Raw genomic sequence first — 23,436 nt, forward strand, 5'->3', positions numbered from 1 at the left:
TTTGAGCACACACGGTTTGAAGAAACTGTTTCCAAGTATCAATGAGTACTGAGAAAATACTTTTTATGAGGATTCAATGAGCCTCAACATGCCAACAATATGTTACAAAATCCCAGGTATTATTTTCTTTATTGACTTATAGGATCACCAGGATGGGACTGACTGTTTGTGTTACTAAATATTCCATGTTGTTGAACATATATTTGTATCTGTTAAATGTATGGTGTGTTAAAGGCATGCATGGGAGTTTCCAAGCTCACATTGACATTGCAGTTGCACACACTGACTGATCGTCACCGGTCGGTCGAAGCAGGATGCATGTCCTGCTTGCTTGGTCGTTTGGGGCAAAATAGTAGGCTACTTTCGTTGACACTTGCCACCTCTTAATGAGGTAGGCTGTAAATTGGTCCAGCCGCTTGGGACTCTGCTACAGCTGCCTTGTAATAGCCAGTGAGTCCGCCAACTATCAAAGTGCTCCGTTTGTATCGCTAAGGGTCCAAACTGTCCATTTCAGTCGTATTTCAGTCCAAAACTACTTTAAGTTCCATAAAAACTCAACGAATAGCTGTTTCAACATCTTGGATGAAGAATGAGATACGTTGCAATCTTTGTATTTTATCAAAAAAAATACAGTTCTTTTTTCTTATTTTTAAATCGCCGCTGAACTCTGGCCTTTTGATTGATACCTGAATGAACCATTTGCGAGCAAGTATGTGCCCTCACCAGTCTTCAAAAGCTAATGAGAATCATCGCTGGAAAGAAACCCCTTCCCCCTTCTTCCATCCATAGACTGAGCCAATTGCAGCCAATTTAGTGGATGACTGGTGTTTCGTGTAGCCAGTGAGCTGCTCTAAACAAAGGTATGCGTCATTCCCGGTATAGTTCGATTGACCCGCAGAGAGACCCCTGTGTAAAGGACCTGGAAGTGCACAATATGATTGTGCACTGAAGCATTCAAAAGTTATGGCCTTTTTATCCAAAATGTGTCCAAATGGCACAGTTTGGAAATGTCTGGTTATACAAAAGAGTAAAATACTCTGACAAACTCAGTTTTAGTCATTTTTATATGCAATTTGAACTGGAAGTAGGCAAGACTTTATTCTATGATACTCTTGCGTTATCCAGACGAGCTCTGTCCTCAGTTTCCTCTGAAGGCAACAGATAACAAAAAATAAATAAATAAATAAATAAAAATTCATACGAACCCTACAACTTTTTATTTTTAACTGTGTGTCAACTTTGATTCCTCAAGAACAATACCACTTAAAAGTGATGAACCACTTAAAGTTCATGAACAGCATTCAGTTTACTTTGGGTATGTCCTAAATAGGCGTTTTTCTGAAGAAAGGCTGGAATGGTGTTGTCAGGTGTAAAGGACTAGATCATGGCATTCCTTGTTCCTTGTCATGTACCACCCACCTAAATGGTGCTCCTGAGGCTTGCCTACCCAAAAACCCTTATAGTCCACCTCCTGTTGACACTACAGAACATCCTCAGAAGGCTTGTGTCCAATTACACATGAGTCAGAAGTGCTTTGGAGACACCTACACAATATTTGGCAGGTGGTTTTAATGTTGTGGCCTGTTGGTGTATCAAATTATTTATTGGAATTATAAAACAAAATCTTGCAGTGCTGAAATAATAATATAAAATCCATAAAAAACAAAAACAGTAAGACCTCTTGCAGTCTTGAATAAAAAAACTGAGACAATGTCACTGCTAAACAATTTATTGAGGCAAGCTTACAGAATACATTATTTACTTTCAACACAAGCATAATATTATTTCTGTTAACATACAAATATATCTGTGCAATAGTACAAAGCTGATAATGCAATCACATGTTTCTTAAGCAATGCTTACATTTCATAGATGCGTTTAAAAAAGCTTTATGTTCTGAAAGTAATTTTGTTCCAAGTATTATTTATTGTTGGATAATAAAAACCCTTAATAAATACTCATATCCACTATTTATGAAGGCTTAGTATGACTTTAGTTTGACCTGGTTTCATTCCTGCATCACTTTCGACAAGACACAAAAGTAAAGCAGGAGGGCACGGTTAAACAGGCAGACAGAAAATGAATGTGCTTCTTTTGTGGTCAATTAAAATCACTGCATTGCACACAAGACCTTTCTAGAACTGACAAACGATGTAAGCATCCAGGGAACATTCACGTGTCAGTCTCCAGAGGCCGTTTTCTGTCAACATGGTGCAGCCTGTATCCCCCATGGATTTGTCTGGCTGTCCTTCTTCCCACTTGGTGAAGGTCAGAGGTCGGTTTTTCATATCAGCCTTAACCTTCCCTGCCTTTTTATTGTTGACGTTGATCCAGACCACTTTGTTGACATTGTCAAACACTTGAGTCAGTATGCTGTTCTCCTCTTCGTTTTTGGGCAGAGCCAGCTCTAAGCCTTGTTGGGAGCAGAACTCTACAGCCTTGGAGAAAGAGCCTCTCTCTTTGTTGGACACAAAGTATTTCTGATTGACTTTCCGGACAAAGTCAAAGTTTATAGCTGTAACAAAGGCATGCAGCAAATTAGCAATGCATCATTAAGTAAGCAATACAGGTTGTATTAAAACAAATAAGTGATTAAAACTGAAGCTGCGTATTCTTGGCATTGAGCTACATTACGGTCAGTCTAAGTTCCAGTATAAATAATATTTAGGATTCTTTTTTGGATGTTCATAAACTGACTATCCCATAATAATGTTGTCTACACTAAACCAAAGTTTTATCTTCATCCAAACAAGGCACCCTAGGCAAATTATTATTATTATTATTATTATTTGTTTTTTTACTTTTTCCTAACAATGAACGAAATACTTACCAAGGTCTAAATTAGCAATGGTCTTCTGTAAGGATTGAATGTCACAGTTATTAGAACCACAGGAGTCTGGATTATGCAAAGAAAGTTAAGTTACCAAAATTGCATTCAGCTTTAATTCACAACAATAAACATTAATCTTATTAAAAACTGCATTCCTATTTGTTCAAACTTAACACATGTTTTTTTTTTAGGAGTGTTGATGCATTTTTATACGTTTATTACAAAAAAACAGAACAAAAATCATTACTTGGTTCGTTCTGTCTGTGACCAATACCATTTAGCATTGAACTGATGTATGTAGTTTACAAATGATGGATTTAAAATGAGAAGACAGAACCACATCAACAGCCATCACTAACAGACAGAATTGCAAAGGAGCTGGATGTAATCTACAGGGTTTCAACTTTTAATGTCCACCAGTTGTGGATGTGTTTGCGCCACCAATTAGTGCATGTCAACAAAGGGAAAAAACTTCCACTAATAAAAACCATACACTTATACATTGTTTGGCAATTATTCAAATTATTGATTGGAAATTTACATTAAAGTGCTAAAAATGTAATAACCTCGTCCACACATTACAACTGGTCCAGGTGGTCCAGATTGTCCAGGTGATCCAGGTGTTCCTGGTTGCCCTAGATACACAGGGTTCAAGAAAGAGCAGGTAAAAATATATTGATGATAATTAGGAAGTGTTAGTTAAAAACACTCCAGGCAATGTAATTCATCAAGTAAAGAACTGCAAAGTTTTGGCTTGGTTATTTTTATGAAACAAAAATATAATGCAAATCAACAAAACTGTCAGAAGAACAGAAGTAATAGAAGTTGCCTCCTTCACCTGGAAACCCCTGTTGTCCTGGTTGTCCTGGTGGTCCTAGATCTCCTGGTCGTCCTGGTCGTCCTGGTTCTCCTGGTTGTCCTGGTTGTCCTGGTTGTCCTGGTTGTCCTGGTGGTCCTGGTGGTCCTGGTAGTCCTGGTCGTCCTGATCGTCCTGGTTCTCCTGGTGGTCCTGGTGGTCCTGGTGGTCCTGGTGGTCCTATTGGTCCTGGTGGACCAGCAGTACCTGGAACCTGATTGTATCCAGTAGGCACCATGAGGTAGAAGATGAAGAGCAGGAGACAGAGATTCATCTTCTCAATGCAGAATCTACAGAAAATATAATTGGTCATTTCCATATTTACAGTCTCCATGTGGAGTAGTTTATACAGTAATAAACTGTTTTCATCTTGCAAAACAAAATTATTGAAATATCTCTGATTGATAGGGCATGAATAATGCTGACCTAGTGATAATATAAGAAAGCAAGGCAGATTCAAAACAGGAATTATCTATGAAACGTACTGCTTGTTTACAAACACAAATGGGAAAGAAAATAATGTCAGCTTAAATATATGAGCCCAGAGGAAACAAAAAGCAGCAGAAAATTGTGGAATCAGAACAACAGCTACGTGGTCTGAGAACCAAGTCCAAGTCCTATAATAACAACAGATCTTTGACTGAGATTATGAAGCTATCATGCTAAAGTTTTCCTTGGCTTCATGCATTTCTCAACACATTGCACATTTTCTTCCTCAAACTCTGGTGTCAACGCATTTCGTTGTACGTAACCGTGGTAAAAAAAAAAAAAAAGGTTTTTCTATTTGCTGTGACAAAACCACAGTGGCAGAAAACACATCAGGTTTCTCAGTTCTTGTTCTCATCATCAGCCTTTATTCGAACTTTTTTTGTGTCCACTTACCTCTTTGTGCCAAGCCAGTCCTCAACAAGCTCTCTAGTTTCCAGCCAGTCTGCTCAACCTGCCACCCGCGTCTACCTTCCCACTGAACACTGCCACACCAGCCCCACTCTGCAACCTGCTGAGTCTACGCAACCATCAGATTTCTCACACCACTTCACAACTTTGCACAACATGCCTTTTGAGAAACTCTTGTAAGACTACATCCTCATTTGGGTTGAGTAGGAAACTGTTCATATCCAGATCTAACTTAGCAGTGTTGTTCTTAAAGGTTTCAACATCCCACCAAGTAAAACTAAAGAAATCACATATCCAAGTAGAGTTGCAGATGAAAGACTTTTCTTTTTCTTCCCTTCTCTATAACAGCAACCTTACAACATCCATCAGACTAATTGATGGCTGATGGAGTTGCTCCCAGTGTAACTGGCATTGGTGTGTCCGTGTGTGAGCACTTAGAGTGCCTTTGAGTAGGTAGAAAAGCACTATATAAGAGCAAGACCATTCACTAATATAAACACACACCTTTAACACATAACACAGTATGTGGCATGTAAACTTTTAAGGGACTCATTGATAATGAAAGAGCAGTATGGCTTCAACACTTCTACTACTACTCAAAAAGTATTAAAATGAGAGTAAGAACTGGTAGAACTGTTGCAGAGCTGGTACGTGTTCACATTCTCTTACTAGTTAGTGTGCATGGACAAAAAAAACAACAACATTCTACAATGAGAAACTATACTTTCATGCTGTTCTACTCCTGCCTGTGTGACAAGGAGTGGAGATTTCAGTGTTAAATAAGGACAGAATAGAAATAACTAAGGAGGGACCAACAACAACACTTGCACCCCTGGGGCCCATTTCAGAAAGCACATTTACCAAACTCTGAGCCAAAACCTGAACTTTAGGTTGTCAAGTTGTCAAGTGAACCTGAAAATTACCCTGAGTAGAGCTCATGCACGAGGTTTTAAAAAGCCCTCATCAGTGGAACGCAGATAACATAATTCATCATGGCAACAGGTGACAAAAAGCCTTGATATTTCTTCTTCTCCCCAGTGCAGCTGGAAATATTAATGACGGCATATACAGCAGCAAAACAGTGAGAACTCATGTGGCAGAAGATTGCTGGCCGAGTGAAAGCATGAGTATTAATTGGAGAGAAAACAATACATTTTTATTACAAGCAATTGTGGTGTTGTCTAGCCTGCCCTCATTAAACAGCATTCAGTGGTTGCATTCAACATGTCACAGTTATATTTAAGTAATTAGGGAAATTTCCTAAACAAAGAAAAAGTCATCTGTTCAGCCATCCCCCCACTGCCAGTATTCAATATTGTGTATATGTAAACCATACCTTAAAGCCTGTCATAGGTGCATGGGCAACAGGTGGCAGTCCATCACCACCACCAGCGGTCACTAAGAACAGTAGGAGATCGAGGGCTGAGGGCATCTCTGGGGGAGCTCATCAGACCCAGCCACACCCCAGGACACAAGGACCCACATAAGAGGTAAGTTATTCAGGTGAATGGCGTACGTACGTTCATCCTTTTTAGTTAGCTCACTAATGGGCATCCATTTATAGTAGACGCAACTTGGCACGCTGATTTTTCTTGTAGCACTAGGCTACAGTTCTCTTTAACGGTCTATTTTAAAGTGATTCAGAGTCTAAAAAACTGTGCACACTATTGTAAAAAAAAATAAAAGAAACAAAATGTACACTAGGTGGAGCACTTTTCTGGGCAATCATCAACTGGCTTATCTACTAGTTACTGATGCTGTAATCGTCTAACGGAACCTGCTGTTGTTGTGTACTGAATAATCCACAGAGTTTTCATAATGGGTAGAATATAACACGAAAATTCTGTTTCATTACAGGAGGATGATGAAGAGACCTGATCAGCCGACATAGAGAGGGAAGATGCAGAGAGGCCAGTTGAGGTTTACATCCTTTTAAAATAACATACAACTTGTAGCTTCTTTCTGCAAAGAGAGAAAGATGCTGGAAATTACAATGAGGAAGAGGGTCCATCAACCTCCACAGCACAGCTCACCTCAGTAATATGTTGTTCAGCACTGACTCACAACTTTCTATGACACCAGGTAGACATGACACTGTGAAAATTCAATGTCATTTGTGTTCCTATAGCTGCAGATCAAAGCAGATGGTACTTGCAGGGGTATTCTCTGTCTCCCAGTAGGTAACTATCAAACTCTTCTATTATAATATAAGATACAGTTTAATGTCCAAGTAGCAACAGAAGGAAACAACATATTGATCATAGGATGTAGCAATACTGTATATAAAACATCCAACTGGGGTCTAAAAATCCTCTCCTGATGGAGACTTCTGTGGAGTATCAATGCTTTGATGTGAAGTAGCTCCTCAAGAAACAGACACGGCAAGGGGAAAATCAGGGTTAGGCGAGCAGTTGCCCAGGTAACTGACTCAGTCTTAAGCTGAACTGGCTTCGTGAAACCACAAAATCAGAGTTTCCCTTAAACCTGTTTTCTGAACCAGGGACCTGGTGATCCACCTTCAGAGGTCATCGTCACTAGGGACCAACAAGAGGTGGAAGCCACATGAAGCCTTTTATACTGCACATGGGCAGAAGGAAGAACTACAGGAGGAAATTACCAGGGTTGCGTTGTAATATGTGATATATTGCCAGTGCTAAAATTATTGAGAACAATTGTGAGGTGTATACAAAAGTAATCTCCTTGTCCACAGATTACAACTGATCCAGATTGTCCCGCAGGCTCCATGTGTGAACAGATAAAATAAATTAAATATGACTAACGCAGGCTTTAAACCCCCATGTCAAACTACGCCACAAAACCCCATGATGGAATTAATTTCACATAATATAATGCTAATTAATAAAGGTAAGACAAATGTGTAAATCTGATAATGAGAAGATACTGACAGAATGTGTTCATGTGTTGGCAAATGTGTGGTTTTTATTGCACAGGAAAACAGTGTGTGCTCATTTCTTCACCCCTCACTATTTCCTGTCAATGGTGCAAAATGTTGCTTACATGCTTAGGTCTGTATAAGAAATTAGCCCAGTTAAGAAGTTCAAACCATGAAACAATAAAAACAAATCACACTCTCATATTAAAATACATATTTTATTGTGTTACAGCTGAATTTGAATCAGAATCATTTTAGCAGTTTCTTTCACTCAAGGGTAATGAAAAAAACAGCACTAATTGAGGAAGTAAGAAAAGGTCCCAGTGACTCACAAATAAAATGGACATTTCACTTTATTTTGTTGTTATTATGTATTTCTACATGTATATCACTAACTGGTTTCGTTGTCGGGAACCTTCCAGATCTCCAACCATCTTCTGGTCTCTGGCCTGAAAAGGACCAAATCATACTGAGAGTAGTTATCTTCAGCTTACAGCTTACTTAAAAGTGCCAGTGCAACTTCTACTTTTACTCCATTCTACCTTTACAATTTAGAATTTTCTTCACATTACTGTTGCATCAAGCAATCTTCACATATGACAGAAGATTTGCACATGATGGGTTTAATTCTAAGAAGTTCAGAACTGAAAACTCACCTCAGCCAGTCCGAGGCAGAACAGGTTTGAGTACACCAAGGACAAGGGGGACCAGATGATGTGGTCCCTGGGGAGCTCAGCAGTAACATTCACAGTGGTGTACTGAGCCACTGCGGGCCGTGCAGGATGTCCAGAAAACACTTGGCTGCTGTGGAACAGGTGCAGTTAGATGAGCTTCAACATTCATGGCTCTCAGCTCAGATGTAGTTTAGATGAGAGATACATGTGCAGCAACTTAAGAGTGACTGTTGTGTGTAAATTTCCTTTTGTAGTTGGCCATCAGAGTATGCATGTGTGTGTGTGTGTGTGTGTGTGTGCGCATGTGCATTTCAGGTGGATCTATTTGTGCAACATGAACTTTGTGCGATGGTGTGTGAAACCTGACCACACACTCCGCTTCTACAGAAAACCACAGACAAGTTAGAGTGAACATCCGCTGTTTATGGTGAGAGCAAATAACACGTCTTAAAACTAACCAGCATTATGGAGTAGATTAGATAGATTAAACAGGGGTTGATTCTGAGCTATCTATCACCTTGCCACTACAAATTCTATATAACTGAAATATGGCTCTTGTTATAAAACTGTGTTGTATGTAACAAACTAAAATAGTTTGCATTGGTGTTTTGTTGCATAAAATAAAATAAAATAAGACAAAATAGAATAAAATCATAAACATAGAAATAGACATTCAAATATACAGAAAAATATAGGTACATTTTCAGACACCCTTAAAATTTTAAGCATTGTCGATATCAGTCAACAAATAACAGAGAATGTGTTCAAAACTGAACAAAAAATAAATAAACCATCACGACATCAAATTGCTTTTCAGTATTACTGCCATTAGCACACAGTAGAGCTCTAATCCTGGCTGCATGTTCTCCATGAGCATTTCACACTGTTGAGGGGTAAACTTGTCCCTTTGTTCTTGAATTAGTACTTTTAATTCTTTGGTTTGCTCTTTGATTGAGCTGGTCACTGTAAATTCTGGATACTGGGCTCCTGCAGGCAAATCCTGTTGGCCCTGGATGTGTGGCAAGGGGCATTATTCTGTTGAAACATCCAGTTTCGACCTCGATGGAACAGTGCATTTATAGAAGGGAGCATGTGGATTTGGAGAATGGCTCAATATTTGGCAGAGTTCAATGTGCCATCACAGACAGTTGATGACCAACGCCAGCCGCATTCATCCATGATATTGCCTCCACCATGTCTGACAGTAGGTTCTGTACAGTAGGTTCTGTACAGTAGGTTCTGGAGCTTTGTCTGGCCTTCTGCATACCCTCACATTAGCAGGAGGAAGATAAAGCTGGAAACTGGACTCATCTGACCACAGAATCTTCTTCCAGTTCCTGACTGTCTAGTTCTTGTGTGCTTGGGCCCAATGATGCCAGGCTAACCTCTGTCTCTCATTGATCAGGAGCAGCCTTGTAGGACCTTAAGCCATGATCTAAAACTCGACCTCGTATAGTGCCGGTGCAAGACTGGACACCACTTTGGTCTGACCACTGCTCCTGTGATTTCATTCAGCAGTTTTCCCTCAGTTTTTCTGAGGAAATGCTTCGATCCAAGATCTGGTTTGTCTTCCAAGCTTTTGGCTCGTCTCCAGAGTGGATCCATCTGCACTTCATGGTGATCTGGTGGCGATTGTAATCTTCCAGGCTGAGAATCTGTGTCTTCAGGCAGGTTTCCTATGTTAGGTTCCTTGTTTTAGCCAGTTTTGTCTCTGAAGAATTTTCAAATGCACTGGTTTTATATAGACAAGAAGCACAGTAACAGAGAAATGTGTCTTTTAATAAAAAGCACAGCCTTCATTAGTGGATCACTGGTACCAAAATGACCCAACACTGTAATGTATTATGTATTTTTATGGAACCGATCAATTTTAAGTTTTTAATGACTGTTTTCGAATATGTTTAGTATTTTTGTCTGTGACTGTACTAAACGAAATTGCACTTGAAGACCTAAGAGTGATTCTTAATGCAATAGTTCATGAATGCATGTGTCCGAAAACGTTTTTCCACCACAGTGTATGTGAAACGGTGTAACATTAAAAATGGGATGGTGGTGGAGTTAGCGTGTTCATGGGGGGCCCTTTCATTGTTCTTGTTTAACAGACGCAGCTGACTGCCAGAGAGGAGTCTGTGTCCAGGCTGAGAGGGATCAGCCACAATCTTAGCTGCACTCTTCAGAATCCTGGAGGCGTACAGCTCGTTGAGAGCAGAGTGAATGACACATTGCAGTCTGCTTTTGTCCTTAGCAGAGGCTTCAGCACCAGGTGGTGATGGAGTTGGTGAGGATGGACTCAATGGCAACTGCACCATCATTGGCATCTTTGGCAGGTGGAATTTCTTGATTTGAGGTGCTGAAGATGATGATCAGCTCCCATTTGAGGTCCTGAAAGATGAGGGTGCCCACAAAACAGAAGGATTCCACAGTGTTGACTGTAGAGTCACACAGGATGATGGGGGAGGAGTGGGGCTGTGTTCTTCCTCTAGTCCATGATTATCGCCACTGTCTTGGAAGTGTTCAGCTCCAGGTTGTTACGGTTACACCAAGTCACCAGCTGGTCTACTACTACTAAAAATAAATTAAAAAAAATAAATAAATTCATTACCTCTTATAAAAAATTATGTTTAATTTATTGTTATTTGTACAATCAAACTAAAATAAAAGCTACTGCTATGTTTCATTTAATGGCACTTTTAATGACAATTTGGAAACAAATATAGTATAAAATCACATTCAGAACCAAAGAAGAATTAAAACATGTAAATAAACTAAATAAAATAAAGAGTAAATATAAATAAATAAAACACAAATATAGTTTAGATCAAAACAACATTTCTAAATGAAAACTCACTCTCACACACTCTCTAGACCAGGTGGGTCAAACTCATTTTAGTCTCAAGGGGTCAGACTGGTAACACAATTGCATAATAAGATACACAAAATTCTTCTTTTGTTTTAATGATTTGCAATTCTCCTCCATCTTCTTCTCCTTCTTCTTCTCTTCCTTGGTTCTCCTCCTCCACTGAAGCATCTTACTTGTCTTTTCTTATCCATGGTTTCTATTGAAATTATATGATGAATGTAATAAAATAGCTAGCAATAGCTAATATAAACTGTACTGTTTATTATGCTATGTTAAAGTTTACAGATAAGTATGTGATTATGAGCAATGGAATAGTAAAGCAAATGATGACTATCCCCTGAACCACCAAACATTAAATTGTGAAATTCAAAGGGCTATCACTATAATTAGCTAGAGAACGTTAGCTTACTTTAGTGAGTAAAACAGTCGCTAACTTAACTTTGTTGATAAATGTCAAAGAATGAAACCCACTTGAACCATGAAAGTATTCAATTTAACGTACCAGAAAAATCTTGTGTCTGTGGTGCTCTTCACTCTCATTCTGTCCAGTCACTTGGATCCAGACAAAACTAGATTTCAACAATAAATGAGCGTGAAAATTAACGAACCAGGAGTTGGGTCAATTTAACCCAACCAGATATGGACCCATTTCTACCCCATTGAAAGCAAAACAACCCAGAAATATGTTTACAGAAACCTGGTAATTTTAAGAGTGTGTGCAAGCACGAGAAGCTGTTTACACACACGATCACTCTAACCACCCTGTGGGTTTCTGTAGAAGTGGAAAAAGTTTTCTGCTACGCGTTCGTGGTCAGGGTGCACTTTGTGATGGTGTGCACCTTTTCACACAAGTAGGTTAGTGTAGGTTTGGATTTTGTCTTCCCTTGATAATTAAAATCTTTATTTAAAACTGCAGTTTGTGTTTACTTGTGTTATCTTTGACAAAAAAAATATACATATATATTTTTTTTTGATGATCTGAAACATTTAGGTATGACAAACATGCAAGAGAGAGAGAGAGAGAGAGAGAGAAATCAGGAAGTGTATGTACTCGCCACTGTAAATGCATAAACAAGATGTGGACTCACCATGTGTTTCTGCATGAAGATGTGGGCTTCCTTCAGGATGCCTGAAAACATCTCTCACACAGTCTAGGTATACCCACACTCACGATTAAACACAAACAGGTTGACCTGTAATTATAATTTGATCCATTGAATTGCATTTCATACACAAATTGCAAAAAAAAGACACAAGTTCCTGTTTCAACAAAATAATCAGTATCCTTTCATTATACTTACTTACTTCTACACAGACATCTTTATCACGGTCCTTTTAACTGCAACACAACACAAACACAGTCTGCCTCATACAGGTGGTGTAAACATATCAACAAGAACTAAATTAATCCATGTAAGAAATTTCCTCTGCCATATATATCACCGAAACAGCCCTCGTCAAAATCGCCTCCATGCAGCTGACTCTGGACTTCTAACCATCCTCCTTGACCTTGGCATTCAACACAATCTATCACCCACTACATGATTTAATTGATAGCCCCGAAGAAGAGACAGTAGGACTGTGTCATCCGAAAACTTGGCAAGACAAGACAAGCTGTTTTCTTGAGAGGATCTGCAGCTGTTTGCAGGGAAGAAAGGGCATGGTCCTGGGGAAAGCAAATTCTGAAGAGGTAAGCATCCTCCACGCCATTGCATGCCTGATAGGCGTAGTAGGGTAGTACTGTAATGGACATGGTTTGTTTTTGGTCACTGACATGATTTCATCTCCTTTATATATATATTATATACTTTTCAGATCCAGGATAGGTATAAAAACAGAAATACTCTAAACTTATTTGCTACAGACATCTTTATTGACTGAGATACAGAACATCAGAACAAATGTTTACATTTTTGATTATTATTATTGTTATTACTTTTTATTTTGCTTTTATCTCAGGGTGTAAGCAAGCATGAACATAGGGAAGGAAAACACAATATCGAAGAGTCACAGAAGCACAGCAGTGTGGCAATTACCCGTACCAATTATAACGAGTATTGCCTTTATAGTTATAGTTACCATTATAATACGCAACACGCTGTACAGATATGACCACTGTAATAATGGTAATCAGGACCATAAGGGAAGTTATGATCATGGCGCTGATGTTGAGGCAGCGAGCAGTGGAGCCGTAGTGTCGGGCACCTTCCACATCTCCAGCCATCTTCCGGTCTCTTGCCTGAGAAGGACCAAATTATACTGAAAGGTTAATTAACTTCAACTTACAGGGATCTTTAAAGTGCCACTGCAGCTGTTTTCTTTATTTTGAACTCATTCTTCTTTTCCTATACATATAGTTTTCTTCACATTTCTCTCTCTTTCTTTCTTTTGACCAGGAAATGTCATAACATATTTGAAATATAGATAAATTGTCCTTGTTCCACTATTTATTTCGTAGATGTTTTGAACTTTATTGTTACATTAGTTTGTATTTGTTTCTTGTTGTGATTTTGGTGAAGTTAGTGTACAACAATCTTACAGTAAGACTGACTTTTTTCTATTTAAAAAAAATCTTGTATTAGTAATCTAAATCTAAGAGATTCAGAGCTGTCCCACAAAAACTTACCTTGACAGAGAAGATGAGAGCAGCCAGTCCGAGGCAGAACGGGTTTGAGTAGACCAAGGAGAAGATGGACCAGATGATGTGGTCCCTAGGGGGCTCAGCAATAACATTCACGGTGGTGTACTGAACTGTGGACGGTGCAGGCAGAACAGGTGCAGTTGGGTAATTTTGGAGATTCATGACTCTCAGCTCAGATGTAGTTTGGAGGAGAGACAGATAGGCGAGAATTTCAGAGCTTCCTGTCGTGTGTGTGGATTTCTTTTTATAATTTTCTTTTGAGGGGGTTGGCACAATCTCAGTGGAAGTCAACCAATAGATGAGTGAGAACTTTAAAGATTTGTTTTTTTTTTTTTTTAGGGTATGGGATGCTAAGATGCTGCCCCAGCAGCTCACACCATCGTATATAACTGATGCGACCACAGAGCAGAAAGACCTCAGGAGTGCACTCTGCACTTCAAAGGATCTAAGTGTCCTTCGCAGGTAAAGCCTGCTCTCACTTCTTATAAAAGGCACCAGCATAGTCAGACCAGTCCAGTTTTTTGTTCAGGTGAACTATAAGAATCCATAGTATCTATGTCCATTGTCTGGAGGTTCACTGGTGTGTTTGTGGTGTGTGCATGTGCCTGCTGAAATCCACCACCATCTCTGTGGTTTTACACACAACGAGCTGGAGGCTGTTTTCCCAACACCAGATTACAAAGTCTTGGATGAGTCCCCTATATTGTCCACCTTTCCCATCTTAGATGAGGCTGATGACTGCAGAGTCACCAGTCAGAGTATTTCTGCAGATGATAGCTAGAGAGGTGTCTGAGGACTGCAGTGTAGAGGAAGAAGAGGAAGGGAGACAGAACAGTTCTCTGAAGAGCTCCCATGCAGCAAACAACCACATTAGACACACAGTCACATCAAGACACACACGCACAACACACTCCTCTAAAACCCAATACATTGACTGTATACTAGTCATAAAGCGGCCTTTCTTCCCTTTCTCCGCTGAGCCCTCTCCAGGACAGGTAGGATGTGTCTCTGTCCTGCTAGTGTTTTGAGAGCTAATACCTTATTTTGCCTACATGAAGCACATGGTTTACGTATTAAAGCAATGATTTTGAATGGTTTCAATCATTAAACGCAAGAACATGAAAACGATCTAACTTGTGAGGGAAAACTAGCCGTGTTTTGTAACTTTCGTCTAGCTAGCTTAAGCCACCTACGGGTAATCTGCGCTGCCTGCATGATAACATAATGTCTCATTAGGTTGCTTTAAACCTTCTGTATTGCATAGAAAAAAACGTGATCTGTTTGTTTGTTTTCAATCAAACCTTTCTGCATAAAAAACAAACCCAGCTAGAGCACTAAAGATTTGCCTCTGTTCTTCTTGTAGTTGCTGTCAAACCATCTCCTGACCTTTGACCCTGAATCACCTCACCAACCCAAAGGCACCAGAGCCACATCTCTATCTTTCTATCCATCTGTCTATCTGTCCGTCTGTGTATTATAATGCTTATAGGCACCTTATAAAACATTATGAGTGCATTCATAGGGCATTATAAATACAACCTTCATAGAAAGTGTTACCTTCACACATACATGTACACGCATACATACACACATGCATACACGTTACACATACACAAGCACACACACCTCCACACTCACGTCATGATACACTCAAAAAAGTGAACTCTGTGAGTTGTTGAATCTTAAGAATGTACCTACACTAAATGTACATTTCTGTGCTTGGTTTTAAAACATTGTCCACTTAATTAAGTGTACTTTAAAATGAAAACTTGTTCAAGCAAAAGAAGCCATCTAAATTTGATGGGTAGAGCTCCCCCTCCCTCCTCCACCTGTTTGGCCACGCCCCCTCAAATCAGTGATTCACAACAGGTGAGGCTATCACCTCCTGCTTCTATTTAAATGTAGCTGCAGGCAGTGGTAGATTTTGCCTTGTGCTCTCCCGATCCTGCACTTGCTCCATGAATTACGTGTCTAGTCAAGATATGCTCTTTGTCTTTCTCTCTTTATTTCTGGCACATGCACTTAGTACTTCCCTTTTGTTGGTATAGGTTCACGACTGAGCACTAAAAGGGACTAGTCACCCCGCTCCCTCCCCCTATCTGTGCAGCACTCATCATGTGTGGAAGTGTCGCTGTATAATGTGCAACTCCCAGGAACGAGGAAGTGATGTCGGTTCCTGGTGCTGTAGCTGAGCTCAAGTCACTGCTGTTTTTGCCCCTTTGAAAATATATTTTGTGTAGTTATGGTTACCTCGTTTCATTTAGTATTTTGATTATAAACTGTGTTAAGTGATCTTTGTTTTCTTTCCAGTCAAGTTAGTTTAGTTTCTTTGTTCTTTTTTGTTTTCTTTGTTTTTGTAAACAAACTTTGAGTTAATCCTATTCTGGGGTTCTCTCAATGGCAGTACTGGTGGGCTGGTCATAGGTGTGCAGGTGGTGGCTCACTAGAGGGAGGGTTTCCTCATTTCAGTTATATTTGCCTGTTTGTTTGTCATGTCCTAATTTGTGTCCTTTGCTTTGCAGTGTGCGATCTCCCTTCTGGTAGGTGGTGGGGCGCCCCTCTCCCCTTCACTCCCCCACTCCTGTAGGCCTCTCTAACGGTCACCCTGTGCTGGTTAATACTTCAGTGTAGTGACATAATTTTTTTTTTTTTTTTGTGTATATATATATATATATTATTGTGTATATAGAGATGATATTTGTGTAACAATATAGCCTTTATTTTTAAGCCAAGTCCTCCTGGGGATCATCCCTATATTTTTAAAAAATGGTTAGGGACCCGGGGAACATAGGTACGCTCCCGTCCTCCTGCTATTTAACTACTGTGAGATTTACTTGTAAATGAAACTGAAAATTGTTCAAAAGTAAACATTCACCTCTCTGATCCTTTTTTCCTTAAAACATAAGAACCTATATTCTCTGGGGAAAAGTCCCAGAGTGGTGGTGTTGCACTGACAGGGGTGTACAGCTGCCCTGGTTACATAAGTAAACAACAATTGCACATACTGAGAGTTAAGTTGTATTATTCAATTTAAAAGATAAAACACTGAAATTTACTCTGCTCCCCTCAAGGGAGAGGCACAAAAACCGAAAAGATGTATGGCTTTAAGCCATAACATGGGTGAACGAAGATGGAAAGCCATGGGACCCTGATAGTCAGTATGTGTACATGTGCAAGCGCTTAATCACTTTAAATTATAATGCTAATGTTGGCTCATGTTCGTCGTCATAATAGTTATAATGTTAAAAAGGGAAAAAAAGTCAAAGTAGTAAATGTTGATCCTGAACTGAAATGACAACAGACAACAGGTACCGTTAGAATAGTTACCTTCTGTGGATTTTTTTTTTTTAATAAAAGGTTTAACGTTGGCCAAGCTTTCTGTATTTATGTCATGATTAATTTAACATAATGGAATGATTATGAATGATGACAGATGTCATATAGACTATTACCTGGAGAGTCGATGAGTTTAAAGAGTAAATGTCTGGTATGAAACCACCAGCCACTGAGTGGGCACGTTGACACCGTCGGTAGGCCTGATGGACATGTGGCCCCAATTTTTTTTTTCAAGTTGTCAGGCCGAGACTCAAAGCAGGACTCAGGATGCAGAGATGACAAAAAAGGCTTTAATTGGATTGCTCAGAGATCCCTCACAGAGGGACAAACAAATGGCCAAAAATACCTAGACGTAATCTAATCAGTGAAAACAAAAATCTATCCAGAAGAAGGAAATTCGAATCGAAGAAAAAAAAAAAAATCACAAAATTAACACAAAACACTCCGAATGGAGGAACCTCAGGACTGAGGATATAACTAAGAAAAGACTAAACAAACCAAAACTTTCTCTCCGAGAGGATTCGCAGGCTTACTTGAAAATACCTAGGTTGAAGACATGAAGCAAAGCACGAGAATAGGTTGACGACGATCACACTCTGGCACGAGACAAGGGGAACACAGACTACTTAAACACATGGAGGGAAATAGGGGACAGGTGGACACAATCAGGAATCAGGGAAGACAATCAGACTGGTGACACATGAGGAAGGGCAAGTGACCTGAAACAAGAGGAGAGTTACTTTTCAAAATAAAACAGGAAATGACAGGACAAAATAACCCCAAGACAAGACACCCTCACCACGGTGTGACACAAGTTTTTCTATGCAACACGTTCAACGCCTCTATATGTGTCTGCATGACTAATATTAGCCATTTTACCCTTTCGGCTGACCACTGCTAGCAACGCAAAATAAACACTGACTGTGGGTTTGTAAGGGCCTATATATAGCTCATGTTAGCTAGCTAATGAGACGAAACATACATTAAAATAGCAATGTAACCAACCTACATTAGTTTAGTTTTATTTGCGACAATATGGATATAAAACTGCATTAAAGGTGTGGGTAGCAAGGCAAGGGAGTCTTAAAACTTGTGTTAACTGTGGTTTACATGTTGGGCACAAAAAGTTCTGTTAATAGGTTTAAATAGGTAAAAACACATTTAACTATGCCAAAAATGCCTAAAACTGCCTGAAATTTGGGGGAAAAAATGCATCATAAAAAATAGTACACTGAGCAGTTTGGTTGTAGTGATAATTGCTGCAATGCAATAAATAATTCTTTCTCACACATTTTCCTTGTTCTCTGCTGGAGAGAGATGCTGTTGAAAGCACTAATGGTTTACCTCTGAAAACCTCTACTCCCTCTGAGAGTATATGGCAAGTATTTTTGCCTCTGCCTTCTACCTAATTTCTCTCCCGAAACTGAAAATATGATTTTAGTATTTTTGGACAAGTCTATACCACAGAAGAATAAGATATCAGGCTTGGGGTACACACAACACTTGCAGAGCAGCTCCTTATTGTTTTGGATCCAAACATGGGATTTGTGGACAACATGAAAAATGGATCAGATTATCTGACATACTAAAACAGCCCTGCTTACTGTAGTTCAGAGAAAGATTCAGACCATTTTTCCATCATAAAAATCCCTTTATTGAAATCACACACATAGAAGTCTATGTACTACTGTTTTAAGGTGTTGTTTATCAAACATAGTCTTAGAAATATAGTAAATTGGTCGTTGGATAACTAATAAATGGAGATATTTTTGTTGTTGTTGAAACTGAAAGTTTATTTGTTCTGTTGTTGAGGATGTTGAAGATGAACAGGACGCTATGGACCAGACAGACCTGGAGAGCTTTGCCATAAAGATACAAGTGGCAGAGTCCACAGATGGCCTGGCAGATGTTGGAATCATCCATTTTGTTTGGCCTCACTGGACATGAGCTATCCATCAAAGCAGGAGTACATATTTAAGGGTTCTGCAAACAAATTGTGATAGAACTAGATGGCAACAAACTCTTAGCCCAAGTGCTAAAGAACAAACTGTTGTGCACTGGAAACGTGGAGGACAGATTCTTGCAGAAAACAGATTTTTGGACCTGCATGTTGGACGGTTTGTGAAGAGTGGATGCACTTAATGTTCAACAGACTTAAAAATGTTTTAGAAGAAAAAAAATTGTTCATTTCGTTTTACAGTGTTTGTAATTGCGAGGAAAAAAGTATATTAATTCTGCTTGCTTTTGGAAGTTTTGCAAAGCTTTAGTGTGTAACTTTTACACATTATTAGATGTCTGTTACATTCAAGCCTTTGCCAAACAAGTTCATACAACGTCGATTAAGCATTAATCATCACCAGCTATATCTCTGTATTTCACTGTATACAGTTTTTTTAAATCTGGTGTTGGATTATTATGGGAGGATGGAATGTAACTAGCCAATCATCAATTAATTAACCAATTATGATTTAAAATCTATGGAAGCGAATCGTGACCAAAATTTAAATTCAAACACGTCTGCAAAAATGCTTTTTCATTTTAAGAATGTGGCTGCATTATTTACAAACATGGGACCAAGTTACATATGTGCAAGTCTCAAGTAAGTCACAAGTCTCAACTTTCAAGTCTCAAGTCATTTTTTCTTGGGCAAGTCAAGTCAAATCATAGGTCATGTCGAGTCCAAGTCAAGTCACCTTATTTTACCCGCACAATCTGATCTTAATAAAGTGAAAAGACAAGATATTAGTAACTTTCACTTAACTTCACTGGTCAATTTATCCAACTTGATTTGCATTGTAATTACTTATATTTAGTCAAATACATGGGCCTTCATTTGAAATATTTTAGTTGGAGTGTTTCTCGATCAAATCTGGGCAGTTGTCAGTTTCAAGAGTTAAGCCCCATGGACATATTGGACGACCTTTGGTGACCCTCCGGCAGATATGGTGATACTGATCTGATATCAGAGGGCGTGTTTCTCTGATACACACGTAAGGTAGGCAGAGGGGGCATCACTGACTGACAGGGCATTGATCCAATCATGACCCCGCCATTCTCAGCCTGCGCTCATACCGGGTGATGTTTAATATTAGTTTTATATTTATATTAAAACTGAAAACACGAAATCAACAACAGTCAAGTCATCGTTTCTCAAGTCAAGTCAAGTCCCGAGTCTTTAACTTCCAAGTCCAAGTCGAGTCTCAAGTCTTTCATTTTTTGTCAATTCAAGTCACACGTCATCAAAACGGCAAGTTGAGTCGACTCGGGTCCAAGTCACAATGACTCGAATCCCCATCTGTGATTATTTGACTCATTAAAAAAATTAATAATCAATCATCCAATGTGCATTTTCTTCTTCAAGACTGCTCATTTTATACCATAATCAAAAAGAAAACAGAGGACGTTGCTTTTTCGTTTTCGTGGTCTGCCCCGTAAAATGCACCGATTCAGACGTTAATGAGGTTGCCTTAGTCAACCTCTCTTCAGTCCTGGAACGACTGGATGCTGTGGAGCCTCAAAGGAGACGAGAACGACCAACCATTAACATCCCGTTCAAGGCCATAGAAAACTATAAAATGGTTTCAAAGTGAAGGAAATAGTGGAGCTGTTCGGCGTAGGCCACCAGACCATCTGTAGGATGTTACTACTGGTTGTTCCTGCCATAATATGATAGGTGATATGTGCTGGCTGTTCATAGGCACTTTTGTAATCTATGCATTTAGCACTGTTCTTTTCCTGCCAGTGTTGTAGTGTTCTGCAAATTTCCTTGTAATTTAATATTTCAGATCTTGAGACATGAGAATGCCATTTTTAAAAATAAAAGGTCTGAAATGTTTTCTTTGTCGTCTATTTAGTTCATTTTATTTCCTCAATAGTTTTCCTTGATTGAGAAATCGGTCTGGGCTCTAGTAGCCTGCATGCTATTATATGCATATGTTCCATTTACAGTCGAACACTTTGATGCACTCCAGGCTCTACTTTGATTAATCAAAAATCTGTGTAGTAGTACAGTCTGAAGATGCTGTTGTGTATTCCTGGCCTGGTTTGAGATTTAAACAACTGAACTACCAAGTTTATAAGATACATTAATTTCAATTTTACAATGTAGCCATTGTATTTCATGCAATGTGCTACTTGTTCTTATTGTTCAGATTCAGATTACTTTATTAGTCCCAAAGAGGCAATTCATTTTGCTCAGGTACTTGTACGTTTATACTATTTAGCCATAAATAGTGCTGGTTTTGGCATCGGTGCTAGATTTCCTGGAATCTATGATCATTTCCTTGGTTTTAGACATATTTAGGTGGAGGAAGCTATCATCACACCATTCAACAAATACATTGATGGGCCCTCAGAAGAGACAGTACAGTAGTACTGTAGATGAGATCCAGTTTGTTTATGGTCACTGAGATGATTTTATCTCCTTTATATATTATCATATACATTTCATATGTAGGATATGTATAAAAACAGGAATACTCCAAACTCATTAGATACAAACATCTTTATTGCCTGAGATACAGAACTTACTGATACAAACTTTGAAAATTATAATAAATTTTGCCATTTGACTTTTTTTTTTTTTTTGCTTTTATCTCAGGGTGTAAGCAAGCATGAACATAGGTTCATGAAAACACATTATCACAGAGTCACAGAAGCACTCAAGTGTGTCAATTACCCGTACCGATTGTAATTATTGCCTGAATAGTAACCATTATAATATGCAGCTTCCTGTACAGATATGACAACGACTGTAATGATGGTAATCAGGACCACAACTGAAGTCACGATCATGGCGCTGATGTTGAGGCAGCGAGCAGTGGAGCCGTAGTGCCGAGCACCTTCCACATCTCCAGCCATCTTCCGGTCTCTGGCCTGAAAAGGACCAAATCATACTGAAAGGTTAATTAACTTCAACTTACAGGGATCTTAAAAGTGCCACTGCAGTTGTTTTCTTAATTTTCAACTCATTCTTCTTTTCCTATACATATAGTTTTCTTCACATTTCTCTCTCTTTCTTTCTTTTGACCAGGAAATGTCATAACATATTTGAAATATAGATAAATTGTCCTGTTTCCAATATTTACTTCGTAGATGTTTTGTACTTTATTGTTTCATTAGTTTGTATTTGTTTCTTGTTGTTATTTTGGTGAACTTAGTGTACAACAAACTTGCAGTAAGACTGACTTTTTTCTATTTAAAAACATTTTGTATTAATAATATATATCTAAGAGATTCAGAGCTGTCCCACAACAACTTACCTTGACAGAGAAGATGAGAGCAGCCAGTCCGAGGCAGAACGGGTTTGAGTAGAACAAGGAGCAGATGGACCAGATGATGTGGTCCCTGGGGGGCTCAGCAGTAACATTCACGGTGGTGTACTGAACTGTGGACGGTGCAGGCAGGGCAGGTGCAGTTGGGTAATTTTGGAGATTCATGACTCTCAGCTCAGATGTAGTTAGACAGATAGGCGAGAATTTCAGAGCTCCCTGTCATGTGCGTGGATTTCTTTTTATAATTTTCTTTTGAGGGGGTTGGCACAATCTCACTGGTAGTCAACCAATAGATGAGTGAGAACTTAAAAGTCACTTCTTCTTGAAGGGGTTGTAAAAACGTCAGCAGCCCACACCATCGTATATAACTGATGCGACCACAGAGTAGAAAGACCTCAGGAGTGCACTCTGCACTTCAATGGATCTAAGTGTCCTTTGCAGGTAAAGCCTGCTCTGACACCAGCATAGTCAGACCAGTCCAGTTTTTTTTTCAGGTGAACTATAAGAATCCATAGTATCTATGTCCATTGTCTGGAGGTTCACTGGTGTGTTTGTGGTGTGTGCATGTGCCTGCTGAAATCCACCACCATCTCTGTGGTTTTACACACATCGAGCTAGAAGAGGAAGAAAAGGAAGGGAGACAGAACAGTTGTCTGAAGGGCTCCCATGCAGCAGACAACCACATTAGACACAAAGTCACATCAACACACACAACACACTCCTGTAAAACCCCAAACCCCAAACCCCAAACTGACGTTGCACAGGCCACTTTCAACAGATATGGACAGTTCTATTTGTTTTTATAAATATATTTATAATATTTAGCACTACATTCATCTCTTTAGCGCTGTCATCATTATCCATTCTAATAAATGCTCATCGTATATATATGACAATAATGATGTGCAATTTATTTTACCTACAATTAGTCTGTAACGCTTGATCTGCCAATAACGCTATTCATTCATTCATTGTCTAGCTAGCTCTTAAACTTAGTTATCCTGTGTAGCTGTAAATATTAACAACAATGCACAGTTTTTATCTAGTGTATATTTGCATATAGCAACAGCAGAGTTCCAGATGATAACCTTTTTATATTGTGTCGACATATCAATCAACACATACAAAAATGCAACACAAAGTGCTTCATACCAATAAAAACATAAAACATTACAG

The 23,436-nt window shown here is 39.1% G+C and overlaps 3 protein-coding genes and 2 long non-coding RNA genes across 5 annotated transcripts; all 5 read right to left on the reverse strand.

The window, feature by feature from the left end:
- Positions 1 to 1,713: 1,713 nt before the first annotated feature.
- LOC125015374 (mannose-binding protein C-like) lies at positions 1,714 to 4,721 on the reverse strand. Its single transcript, XM_047597187.1, has 5 exons — positions 4,569 to 4,721; positions 3,669 to 3,976; positions 3,397 to 3,465; positions 2,831 to 2,896; positions 1,714 to 2,515 (listed from the first exon to the last, which is right to left on the reverse strand). Exons 2-5 carry the CDS (start codon positions 3,958 to 3,960, stop codon positions 2,136 to 2,138), a joined length of 807 nt encoding a protein of 268 aa, XP_047453143.1. The 5' UTR covers positions 3,961 to 3,976; positions 4,569 to 4,721; the 3' UTR covers positions 1,714 to 2,135.
- A 2,959-nt stretch (positions 4,722 to 7,680) lies between these two features.
- On the reverse strand, positions 7,681 to 9,141 carry LOC125015192. Its single transcript, XR_007113564.1, has 2 exons — positions 8,133 to 9,141; positions 7,681 to 7,925 (listed from the first exon to the last, which is right to left on the reverse strand). It is a non-coding gene; the product is annotated as an uncharacterized LOC125015192 (long non-coding RNA).
- Positions 9,142 to 10,755: 1,614 nt separating this feature from the next.
- On the reverse strand, positions 10,756 to 11,789 carry LOC125015258. The gene is made up of 2 exons (XR_007113575.1): positions 11,513 to 11,789; positions 10,756 to 11,206 (listed from the first exon to the last, which is right to left on the reverse strand). It is a non-coding gene; the product is annotated as an uncharacterized LOC125015258 (long non-coding RNA).
- A 942-nt stretch (positions 11,790 to 12,731) lies between these two features.
- On the reverse strand, positions 12,732 to 14,276 carry LOC125015114. The gene is made up of 2 exons (XM_047596777.1): positions 13,637 to 14,276; positions 12,732 to 13,249 (listed from the first exon to the last, which is right to left on the reverse strand). The coding sequence occupies exons 1-2, from the start codon at positions 14,150 to 14,152 to the stop codon at positions 13,043 to 13,045; spliced, it is 723 nt and encodes a 240-aa protein (XP_047452733.1). The 5' UTR covers positions 14,153 to 14,276; the 3' UTR covers positions 12,732 to 13,042.
- A 7,229-nt stretch (positions 14,277 to 21,505) lies between these two features.
- On the reverse strand, positions 21,506 to 22,456 carry LOC125015115 (dispanin subfamily A member 2b-like). Its single transcript, XM_047596778.1, has 2 exons — positions 22,249 to 22,456; positions 21,506 to 21,862 (listed from the first exon to the last, which is right to left on the reverse strand). Exons 1-2 carry the CDS (start codon positions 22,423 to 22,425, stop codon positions 21,662 to 21,664), a joined length of 378 nt encoding a protein of 125 aa, XP_047452734.1. The 5' UTR covers positions 22,426 to 22,456; the 3' UTR covers positions 21,506 to 21,661.
- Between the last annotated feature and the right edge of the window lie 980 nt (positions 22,457 to 23,436).

Source organism: Mugil cephalus, chromosome 10, assembly GCF_022458985.1.
Source record: "Mugil cephalus isolate CIBA_MC_2020 chromosome 10, CIBA_Mcephalus_1.1, whole genome shotgun sequence".
In the NCBI taxonomy this organism is placed as follows: Eukaryota; Metazoa; Chordata; class Actinopteri; order Mugiliformes; family Mugilidae; genus Mugil; species Mugil cephalus.

Coding starts and splice junctions, on each gene's coding strand:
- LOC125015374 (XM_047597187.1), bottom strand. CDS start 3,960: ATGAATCTCTGTCTCCTGCTCTTCATCTTCTACCTCATGGTGCCTACT. Junction 3,466..3,668: donor AGGACAACAGGGGTTTCCAG/GTGAAGGAGGCA, acceptor CTGTGTATCTAG/GGCAACCAGGAACACCTGGA. Junction 2,516..2,830: donor CATTGCTAATTTAGACCTTG/GTAAGTATTTCG, acceptor CCTTTGTTACAG/CTATAAACTTTGACTTTGTC.
- LOC125015115 (XM_047596778.1), bottom strand. CDS start 22,425: ATGAATCTCCAAAATTACCCAACTGCACCTGCCCTGCCTGCACCGTCC. Junction 21,863..22,248: donor CTCTCATCTTCTCTGTCAAG/GTAAGTTGTTGT, acceptor GGTCCTTTTCAG/GCCAGAGACCGGAAGATGGC.
- LOC125015114 (XM_047596777.1), bottom strand. CDS start 14,152: ATGCTGGTGCCTTTTATAAGAAGTGAGAGCAGGCTTTACCTGCGAAGG. Junction 13,250..13,636: donor CTCTCATCTTCTCTGTCAAG/GTAAGTTTTTGT, acceptor GGTCCTTCTCAG/GCAAGAGACCGGAAGATGGC.